The 11,685-nt window shown below is 29.9% G+C and overlaps 2 protein-coding genes across 2 annotated transcripts; both read right to left on the bottom strand.

Annotated features, from left to right (window-relative positions):
* Positions 1-1,065: 1,065 nt before the first annotated feature.
* Positions 1,066-3,326, bottom strand: LOC109003785. The gene is made up of 3 exons (XM_018982079.2): positions 2,791-3,326; positions 2,278-2,655; positions 1,066-1,699 (listed from the first exon to the last, which is right to left on the bottom strand). Exons 1-3 carry the CDS (start codon positions 3,203-3,205, stop codon positions 1,341-1,343), a joined length of 1,152 nt encoding a protein of 383 aa, XP_018837624.2. The 5' UTR covers positions 3,206-3,326; the 3' UTR covers positions 1,066-1,340.
* Positions 3,327-9,616: 6,290 nt separating this feature from the next.
* LOC118346117 (putative UPF0481 protein At3g02645) lies at positions 9,617-11,248 on the bottom strand. Its single transcript, XM_035687136.1, has one exon. It carries the CDS (start codon positions 11,246-11,248, stop codon positions 9,617-9,619), a length of 1,632 nt encoding a protein of 543 aa, XP_035543029.1.
* Between the last annotated feature and the right edge of the window lie 437 nt (positions 11,249-11,685).

Genomic DNA, 11,685 nt, shown 5'->3' on the forward strand with positions numbered 1-11,685 from the left:
AGAATATGATACAACCCGTGAACCCAACAAGAACACGACACGAAATTAGCAAGTTTGAGTTTGGTATTAACAGGTTCAGGTCAAAAAGGGTTGACCCATTAAGACACGATTTATAAACGGGTCAATAACGGGTTAACCTGCTTAACACGAAATCAACTCGTTTTGACTAATTTATAATTTTTTTCAAAATTAAAATTTTATTATTATTAAGTTGTAATATTAATATTTCTCATTATGCTTATGTTTTTACTATTTTTTATTGTTGGAATTGTAATTTTTAGACCTATGCTCATATTTGTTATTATATGGATTGTAATGTTAGTTTTATTATATGTTAAAATTTTAAAAATATTGATATATTTTTTAAGATATTGTGGTTATTAATAAATATAAATTTTAGATTTTATGTAAAATTATGTTAATCAGGTCAAATGAGTTATGCGTTTTAGTTCAATCCATTTACATGAAATAAACGGATTTAAATGAGGCGTATTGTGTTAAAATATTTATAATTAATTATTAAACGGGTCAAAATGAATGACACAACACAACCCGTTATCTAAGGCTGTGTTTGGATGTTGAGCTGAATTCAATTCTTTATAAATTGTAGTGAGTTGAATAGTGGAGGAGTTATGTGAGGCCAATCTAAACTGAGTTTAAAGTGTATTTGGATGTTAAGATGAATTTAGTACTTTTTATGGAAAGTTAAAAAAGATTGTGGATCCCACGTATAAATATGTGTTAAGTTGAAAAATGTTGTGGGTCTCACGTGTAAGGAGGTTTTGAGTTGAGGTGTATTTAGTAATTTCATAGTTAGGTGTTTAGATGTTAGACTCAGCTTAAAATTAGATTGAGCTCAGTTGAGTCTTACAACCAAACACAACCTAAATGGGTTGAGTTAGAGTTTAGAAGTTTGACACGTTTAGTTTAACATGTTGGATTCGGGTTGACCTATATAGTCGAATGTTCATGACTTGACACGACCCGAAAATACGATTTGTCATCCCTAACTTTAAACAAGAACTCAAGTAGACATTTAAAATGAGAGAGAGAGAGAGGGAGAGTAATGTTGGCATGAACAGCCTCACCATTTAAATTCAAATACAAGAATAGCCTTGGTTATTTCATTACTAGCAACACGAATTGAAGTTATTGACTCTTGGGATCAAAGAGAAGCTAAGTTAGACTATATTTTGTGCTAGAATGTTACATTTACACATAAAGTCATTGAGTTAGCCAATCTCAAAACTCACCTAGTCAGCAATGCAAACACCAAACAGCGAAAGACGCATCAGTCTATCAAACACCAACGAATACTTCCTACTAGACACCAATATCATTCACAACAGTTTATTCCTCTGCCCGAGTTTGGAGCAAACATCAGCCAGGAAAGCGAAGAAAGTTGCAAAGAAGCACATTAGCCACGACAATATGAGCACTGCCCAGTCCCACATATCTTTCTTCGGAAAGTGACCCCTATCCGATACAAGCAACGCTCTATAAACAGCTTCAGATAAGGCATAGGCTGTGACAGGGTCTGATTCTTCTGCAAGATATCCATATTGTGTGAGGCACACAATATCATACACCCCAGTTGTCTCTGACACACCTAGCCATTCACATATCTTTAGCCGGCCCTCGATCCTCTCCTCTGTCGATAACATGTCTCCGTGTGTTAAGATCAGTAGAGGGTTCTCATCTGCAGCCCCAATTGATCCAACACTTATTATATCACTGATATGAGAATCTATTGCTCATTACCCTAGCAGATATGCCACAGTTACAAGATTTTCCCCCTAAAAGAATAATAAAGTGTTTAACAGATTCAAACGCAAAAGTTTCTAAGCAATAGAGACAACATTATCAGTTAGCAAATGTGTATTTCAACTGGCCAGGCCAATGGTAGGTCGTCTGTCCAAGATGATATGACCTTCAAAATGAACACCCCGAGTCCTGACTTAGTGGAAAATCAATTACTTTAAGAAAGGCTAAGGATCAGATGGTAAAAATATTTTTGTCATCAATAAAGTTTAGAAGAAACTTCAGTGAATCACTTTGATAATTATGTTTTACAGAGTAGGTCTCCTGTTGTGCTCATTGAATAGTGCTTCAGATTATAATGTTTGCTGTGAAAATGAGTTCTGCACTTCAATATCATAATTATTACGATGTTTAATCATATGGAACCAATTTAGGTGGTCAAAAAATCTTGCTAGGTTGCATACTTGAGACAGAAGTAGAAAAAATAAACGAACTTTAAAATTATAGAGGTCTTACTGGTTTTTTTAAGAACAGGACAGCACAAGAGTTCTCTGATGGCCTCCAGTGGCTTGAAATCACCTGCTTTTGAAGCTCCATAGATCTCTGCTATATTAGCCACCACCATTGCATAGTTCACTCTCCTTTTGAGGAATCTTGAAGATGAAGTCATGGAGTGATTTTCCATATCATCATTGTTCAATGCACCATCTCCCAACCTCAAGCATAGCTGATTATGATGAACACCATCAGTCATCCAACTCGACAATTCTTCAAGATTCTCACCCATTTCATCATAATTAAAGCCCCTTGAATCATACACACAAAACCCGCTTTGCATAGACCTCAACACATTATGCTCTTTCATAAGCATAGAGGTGAAATCGGAAGATCTCCCTGCAACAGAAAACAGAATACTACTTCAATGATCCGTTATCTTGAATCAGTACAATTCAAACATCTTTGAGTACTTTTTGGGCACAAAAATGGCATACCACAAGCAAAACTAGAACTTATAAAGCAGTGGCTTACCTAGTGATGTTTCAACGAATGGTATAAGACCAGAGCGCCCAAGAACACTGTACATAAGGTTCACGAGTGAGCTTTTGCCTGAACCAGTAAAACCCAGCAAGAGAATTGTAATAGTTGGAGGAATGTCCATGTCTTCCTTGTTGATCCCCCCCGTAGGCACCCAAAAATCACCAGAACGATACGTGAAAAGCTTGTGCCGAAGCTCGTTCAGCCCGTCAGGTGCAACCAAAGCCAACCTTTCCATCTCCCTTAGCACTTTAAGCCTAGGTGTTAGGCTTGAGACATTTGGGAGGTCAAACTTGAGCTTGACACATTCATCAAACTTGGCAGCTGAACGCCACCAACAATGAACCATTTTCGATAACCCATACTCATCTTCCTCTCCTTCATCAAACGAAGACAGTCGGCTTTTCATCTCTTCGGAATTCTTGAATTTTTGCAATGATGGTGACTTGTCGTGGATTCAAAAGCTGTATGTGTGTGAGAGAGAGGAGTTTTTGGTTCTCGTTCCTGATTCCACTGTTGCTAAAATTCAATACATACAGACAAAAAGAGTCATGGATGCAGGCTTTCTTTGTCCAGACCCAACTGAGCAGGAGGATAAGTACAATCTTTTTCACGGGTTGGCCAGTCGACGTCAGGAAAGGGTTGCTTCCTAGCTCTTTCGCGTAACAGCATTTTTAAATTTGGAATATGTGTACGGAAATACCCATGTGGTAAGAAGTCCATAAATACAAAAACAATTAGTGCAGGTTTGATAATCAAAATAAAATATAAAATTTTTATCTTATCTTATTTTATTATTATATTTTTTTAAAATTTTTATATAAAATATAATAAATAATTTAATTTTTTTAAATTTTAATATATTTTTTTTTAAATTTTAAAATAATAATAATATTAAAATATAATATTTTAAACTTTAAAATAAAATATAAAATTCTTATCTCATTTTTCAAACTTGCCGATGGGTACACAGTACACTGAAGTAGTAATGTTTTGAATAATTCGTATTGGTACGTATCTTCATCCAATCACGCATGCAGATGATCTGATCGCAGAAACGTCCACCCAGAACTTAAAAACCCTCTGGGATTTACCAACGGCTAATTTATTTAAAGTACCTTCGTCCATTGGAAAGATACTGTGCATGGATATATAGCTAGCGTTGCTTCTCAGATGCATTTCTGATCACTCCCTGGCCACGATTTTCTCTTCAGATTATTCTACATTTGTTTTGACATTGGGTGACGCCATCTGCAGTCGCGAAATGGCCAATTTAATTGTGGGTGAGGAAGTAGATCATCATGTGCAAACTGTTCAGCCTGTACTGGTTAAAGCCAAAAGGCCATCAACTGTAACGATATAAGGCTTGTGGTGTCAACTTCAGTGTCGGAGATGAAGGAGAACTTTATAAGCGCACTCATGGTTTATCTTATTCTTTAAAATATATCATTAAAATTTAATTTTTTTATTTTACATATTAATTTTTATAATATATCATTCATCAATTTATCTATTTTTTCTTTATATTATATTATTTTATAATTTATTAGAAAAAAAATACAAAGAGAGAGAAACTATTATGAGAAATAAAATACATGAAAAGATAATAAATAAATAAATTATTTTTACATTTATAAACAGTTCACTTTACATTTAACTAAACATTATAGTAAAACGTAAAATATATTTGAAAATAAAGGATCCGATGGACGTAATTTCAAACTACTTTTCTTCAAATTTTATATAAAAATGGATTTTGCAAAACCATTGTGAGTGCACTAATGCACAACCATTTTGCTCGGAAAGGAAATGAAATGCCATGACGATTTGGCTCGAAGAATATAGCAAATTATTCCCAATAAAAATCAAATACATTAGTAATTAATAAAAGGAAAATGTTACTCTTACCGCTCATTTCTACCACTCATTTTTACTGTTGTGATTTTTTATTTTTTTTACTTAATAATTAAGAAAGTATTTTTTAATAATATTATAATTTTTTTATTTTTTTAAAAAATATTAAAAAATACATGTAAGAAAAGTAAAAAAAAAAAATTTTGCCTAACAGTAAGAGCTGGGAGCGGTGGACGTAACACGTCCCTTAATAAAATAGTAATAAACTATTTATGAATTATAATGAATTAACTCAAAATAAATAAATGATTTAGTTATAACAAAATTATAAAAATAAATTTATAAATTAATATAATGTCATATATTAAATTATAAAATTATTTTTATTATAAAATAAATCCTATATTAATATTAATTTATATTAATTTATAAAATTATTTTTATAAAATCTATTTATAATTATAAGTTTTTTATTTTTATTTTAAGTACGTTAGAGAATTATATATAAAGATACAAATGATGAAACATCATGAAAGTTCGAAGAACGTGTGCATACTTAATAACCATAAACCACTACCAAAAGTACAGATTTCGAGTCTTTTGAGGCCCTAGTCCATTTCTCGGAACTACACCTGCTCCTTTTAGCTAGGCTAAGGGTACGTTTGAGTGTTAAAAAGTATTGAAAAGTATTGAGAATATTTATAAATAGTTATGAGTAAAGATTGAAATGAATTTGTGGGTCCTATTGAAAATATTTTGAATTGTTTGAATGTTTGAAGTATGTTGAGTTGTTAACTTTTGAGTAGGTAGTTGAAAAATATGTAAGTCCCATAAATATTATAGTAATTTTATTTTTAGTAATAAATATTATAATGATTTTATTATAGTGATTTTTTAATATTAATAAAAATTATAGTGATTTTATTTTACTTTTATATATAATAATGATAAATAGTATAATGATTTTATTTTTAATTTATATATAATTGTGATAAATATTATAATAATTTTATTTATATATATATATAATAGTTATAAATATTATAGTAATGTTATTTTTTATTTATATATTATAGTGATTTTATTTTCAATCTATATATAATAGTGATAAATATTATAGTAGTTTATTTTTTATTTATATATAATAGTGATTTTATTTTTTATTTATATATTTTAGTGATTTTATTTTTTATTTATATATTATAGTGATTTTATTTTTTATTTATATATTATAATGATTTTATTTTTTATTTATATTTAATAGTGATAAATATTATAGTGATTTTATTTTTTATTTATATATTATAGTGATTTTATTTTTTATTTATATATTATAATTTTATTTTTTATTTATATATAATAGTGATAAATACTTTTTTTATTTATATATTATAGTGATTTTTATTTATTTATATATTATAATGATTTTTTTTATATTTAATAGTGATAAATATTATAGCAATTTTATTTTTTATTTATATATTATAGTGATTTTATTTTATATTTATATATTATAGCGATTTTATTTTTTATTTATATATTATAGTGATTTTATTTTTTATTTATATATAATAGTGATAAATATTTTTTATTTATATATTATAGTGATTTTATTTTTTATTTATATATAATAGTGATAAATATTTTTTATTTATATATTATAGTGATTTTTTTATTATTTATATATTATAATGATTTTTTTATTTATATTTAATAGTGATAAATATTATAGTGATTTTATTTTTTATTTATATATTATAGTGATTTTATTTTTTATTTATATATTATAGTGATTTTATTTTTTATTTATATATTATAGTGATAAATATTTTTTATTTATATATTATAGTGATTTTATTTTTTATTTATATATTATAGTGATTTTATTTTTTATTTATATATTATAATTATTTTATTTTTTATTTATATATAATAGTGATAAATATTTTTTATTTATATATTATAGTGATTTTATTTTTTATTTATATATTATAGTGATTTTATTTTTTATTTATATATTATAGTGATTTTATTTTTTATTTATATATAATAGTGATAAATATTTTTTATTTATATATTATAGTGATTTTTTATTATTTATATATTATAATGATTTTTTTATTTACATTTAATAGTGATAATATTATAGTGATTTTATTTTTTATTTATATATCATAGTGATAAATATTTTTTATTTATATATTATAGTGATTTTTTTTATTTATTTAATAGTGATAAATATTATAGTGATTTTATTTATTTATTTATATATAATAGTGATAGGTATTATAGAATATTTGTGAATAGTTATGAGTAGAGATTGAAGTGGGTTTGTGGGTCCCATTGAGAGTATTTTAAGTTGTTTGGCATGTGAAATATTTTTAAAAATACGAGAATACTTGGAAAGTGTTGAAAAATGTTTGGTACCCAAACATAGCCTAATTGTAAACAACTCATAGAAAAATTCTATTTTAATCCGGTTTTCTTATCCAATAAAATTACTTTATCCTTTCATTTTGATCATTTTATTTGATTATTGATCAATTTTTTTTTTACTTAATGATTAAAGAAGTAATTTTAAATGTATTGATGTATTTTTTTTTATTTTTTTTAAAATATTAAAATAGATTAAAAAATGTGAAAAAAAGGACAAAAACCATTGGGCGGTAAGCCCAACGGTAAGAGTGGGGCAGCAGAGTAGCCCCAGTCTTTCTTATCACACACTACACGAAGGCTGATGTGGCATATTCGATCAACTTACATTCCAGTTCAGTAGTCAAATCTTACACAAATGCTATGAATCTCGAATTTGGGATAAAAAAAAATCTCAAATGGGATTTGTTTTTTTTATCGAATGATTAAAAAAATATTTTTTTAATAATGTTGTAAAATATTTTTTTTAAAAATATATATATAATAATTAAAAAAATACATGGAAAAAAAAAGAAAAAAAATTTACTCTTTTCGAGATAATTTTTAGATCCCAAACTCGATACCCGTAGCTGGACTCTAAATATTATCTTCCCCATCTGAGAACTTCCTCTCCCTGTGAGTCGCAGTTGTGATTTGAGAAATCAACACTCTCTCCCGTGATAGTTTTATCTTCTCCCATAAGAAAATCATTACTTTCTTCTTTCGAACCTAACACAACCACATTTGTCGTGCCAACTGATATTTTTCCGGCCAGATTATAGTCTACTTGCCACAGCATATCTGCAGTATCAAAAATGCTGAATGTACTCTTTGTTAATGAATACGGCCAATTGCATCAAAATAAGCTGAATGTATTCTCTGTTAATACCGTTTCCGAGACAGTAAGTTGAATGTTTTAAATATCTCCTTTCAAATTTATCGCTCTTGTAATATATATTTTAAAAATATCTATACATAGTTGTGACTTAATTATTGTAAATCGTTGTATTATAGTTATAAATATTATGCAAATCGTGTGTATAATATGTGTTATAAATAGGAAAAAAATTCTAAAAATATAGATAAATTTCTATCTATTTATAATTAAAAATTTAAAACATAATAAAATTGGTCAACTGGGCAAATGTGCAGCATTTACTAGTGTGTGTATATATATATAATACACAATCATTTTTTTGGTTGATGACGTGGCGGCAGTGAGTTTACATTACCACAATCATTTAATAAAATTTAATTGTTAAATTGGAGGCTCCCAACACATAGCAGCTTCCATTACTACTTTATTAATATTCCTTTACATTTTTAATAAAATAAAATAATAAAATAAAAAATGAACAAGTAGTACTGTAATTGAAAATTATCAACATTTTTTGTCTTTTTATTTGCTCTCAAGGTGGTGGGGAAAGAAGTAAAAGCTACTTTTAGTTTCTGTTAGGGTTTTCAAAGGGTCAAAGAGTATATTTGTGGGTTTGTTTTATAAGATTTATATGTACGTAGTCAAAGCATATTTTTTTAAGATAAAAACCTCCTTGGAAGGACAAATCAATAATCGTTATCCTCCAACCCACTGATCATCCATCGTAAGATGGTGCGATAATATCCCTTAAAAGAATTCTATATAAAAACTTTTTACCATACATTTATATTTAATTAATATGTAATTTGTTATTTTTTTTTAATTTTTAAATGTTTAGATATGTGTATTTTAGTTAGTATGGATCTCAAACTCATCTAAATTTATTATTATAATTTTTTTAAATTCGAATATAAAATATAATAAATAATTTAATTTTTTTAAAATTTAAAATAATAATAATATTTTAATTATTTTTTATCATCTGATCAGTTCAACTCAATTCAATTTAGCGTCAAAACACAACCTTAAATAGATAGAACGGTAGAAATGATAAATCACGTATTAATTAAATAAAAATACTGTTTGGTGGAAGATTTCCTCGTAACCATCCCTTCCACTTAAATAGTCTCCTCGCTTTAACAAAAAAATGCAAGGGAACCACGTACTCATGCATAGTCGCACGCTTTCGTACTGTTTTGAACTTTTTCTTACGGTTGCCTTGAGGTGATCAGGAGAATCAATATCATTATCCAAATCTAGCTGTTACCATCATGTTCTACTTTTTTTAGTTTAAAACACCATCTTGTTTGTTATATAAAGAAATTCCTAATTTCCTCGCACTTACTGAGTGCTCGAGCGAGGAAAGGAATTTCCTCCGAAATTTTATATGCCCAAGTTCCCCCATATTCTATTTTACGGGAAATTTCACGTACGCCGCCATGCAGAATGCTTTCAGTGGTTGAATATATATTTGATAAACTGAATTTTCAAAATAAAATATGACACGAAATTGTCTATAGATTAAATTAAGAATGCCTTGACATTGATTACAATATTAAAGAATTATGTATCAAAGAATATACTTAAACAATCTATTAACGTATATATATAAGTGCTGTCGACATATCGATCGGTCAATAAATTATAAAATCGTATGGCAAGAAAAAGTACGAATGTTCACAGGGCTTGCATCCATTTAGAGCAAGTGTATATAGAACAGGCTGTTTGCACCATGGATAGCAATATTAGAATATTCGCCGCCAAAAAGGTAAGACATGGCCACCAAGAAAAGATATAATTCTTCATGTTTAGGTTCATGCTCACTTTCCAACTCTTCGAAAAATAAGTATTCGCGTCTTCAATGGCCTTGTCAAGAACTGGAACTTTTGTTACTCTCACAGACTTCGTCATCCAATTCCAAAGTGTTGCCACTTCTGCATCACTTTTGAGGCGGTTCATGATGATCCCTGCGTTACGAAGAATGCTCACATCCTCCTCTGTATCAATTATTCCATTCATCAACTCCGTATAACGTGTAAAAGCCATCACCTCAGGGACAATACATGCCTCGTAGGCCACAAGGTTCCTTAGCACCACCTCGGAGTTATCATCTAAGTGAATAACTGGAAGGTAAAATGAGCCAGAAGACTTGTCAAATTTAATGCTTCTCAATCCACCCTTTGCTGGACGAAATTTGACACCAATTTTATGAAGCTCAGTCACACTTGGGATTGCAATCTCTTCGACTAAAGGACTTTCGTCTTTCCCGTCGTCATAACTAGATGGGCTTTCCAAATTTTGAGCCACGTTCTCTGCGGTCGATATTAAATCGGTTATAGCAGTAGCACTCTTGCTTCCTTGATTCGCAAAAGTCGAGATTATTGTGGATGATATTGTTAGTATGAGTGTGACTACTTTCGACTTGAAAATTCTGCTAAGAAGGAGGAGCGGGGTAAAATAAATATACCATAGCGATTTCAAGATTAATTTCCAGGCTTTTCTAGACCAACCAATCTCTTTATCCTCTTCTGGCTTTTCCTGCTCACAATCAGTTGAAAGTTGCAAGTTTGGCTCAATTACCATGTAGTATAGAAGATCTAGCAAATGGGCTCTCGCGAAACATTCTTCCCTGAAATTTTGTTGATCATTAACGTACTTGATGGGTGATAAATCTTTGCAAAAACCCAACAGCATGTCGGCTAATACTTCGTCACGATCTTCGTAATAATAAAATGCGTGGTGGACTTCTTTAAGCAAAAAGAGAGGGATCTGATTTTCCAGCATGATGATATCCCTGAGTATTGCATGGTCATGTGTGGTTTTCTTCCTAGCGTAGTCGATCAACTGGGCCATTTTAGAAGATATTCGCAAAAGTGAGCCTCGGTTTGTTATGGAAGAATAGGTTTGGAGGCACTCCAATATGAAGGCAGCATCAATGGCAAATATCCATGCGAGTGTTTCTGGGTCAAACACCAAGAATCGATGGTAGCAAGCTCGAATGATGCAATCACTTTCCACAATGCGGTTAACCAAATCACGAAATTTGACTTCTTTGATGTGCTTTTGCACTCTCATAGCTGAAGCAAGCTTGGAGTGCTCCATTTCCAAGAGTTCAAGCCGCTGGTGGTGGTATGGGCCGAGGGATACAAGCTGTGGCGTGTATGTTTCTGGTTTGATAGACATTAGGGTTTTGGGTACGCTGAATATGCTAGTGGGAGCTGGTTCATCGTCCTCTACGAGGCCTGCTTCTAGGGCTCGACTTATATGTATGACCCATTCATGGTCATGGGTAAGTTTTTGCGGTTCCATTGCTTTTCACGCGTAGGCCAATATGTTCTCCTTTGGAAAATGGAAAGGGTGAAGGCTTGGAGTAATCTGCTTTGAAGATTACGAGGAAAAAGAGACACCCTTTTATAAAGAATTGGAGAGTTTAAAGAGTACTGGAGCACAAATTGAGAATTAATTTATGCATATCGTTTTGTACTGATCATGATATCAGTCGATTTACATGTGCGAATAATATTAATAGTCAATCGCTGGAACAAATCAGACATGGTGAATCGGTGATCCTTATCTTATACGTTGCTTTTCATATTTATTTCAAAAGTCAACCTCAATATCCGAGCCTCAGTTAATTTCCAAGTTACGATCGAAGATCTTGTATGCGACTGCATAATAATTGCCTACTGCAAATTTTATGCAATATATAAGAGGTGGGTTTCAAATCCACATTTTGTTATAATTTG

Source organism: Juglans regia, unplaced genomic scaffold (assembly GCF_001411555.2).
Source record: "Juglans regia cultivar Chandler unplaced genomic scaffold, Walnut 2.0 Scaffold_689, whole genome shotgun sequence".
In the NCBI taxonomy this organism is placed as follows: Eukaryota; Viridiplantae; Streptophyta; class Magnoliopsida; order Fagales; family Juglandaceae; genus Juglans; species Juglans regia.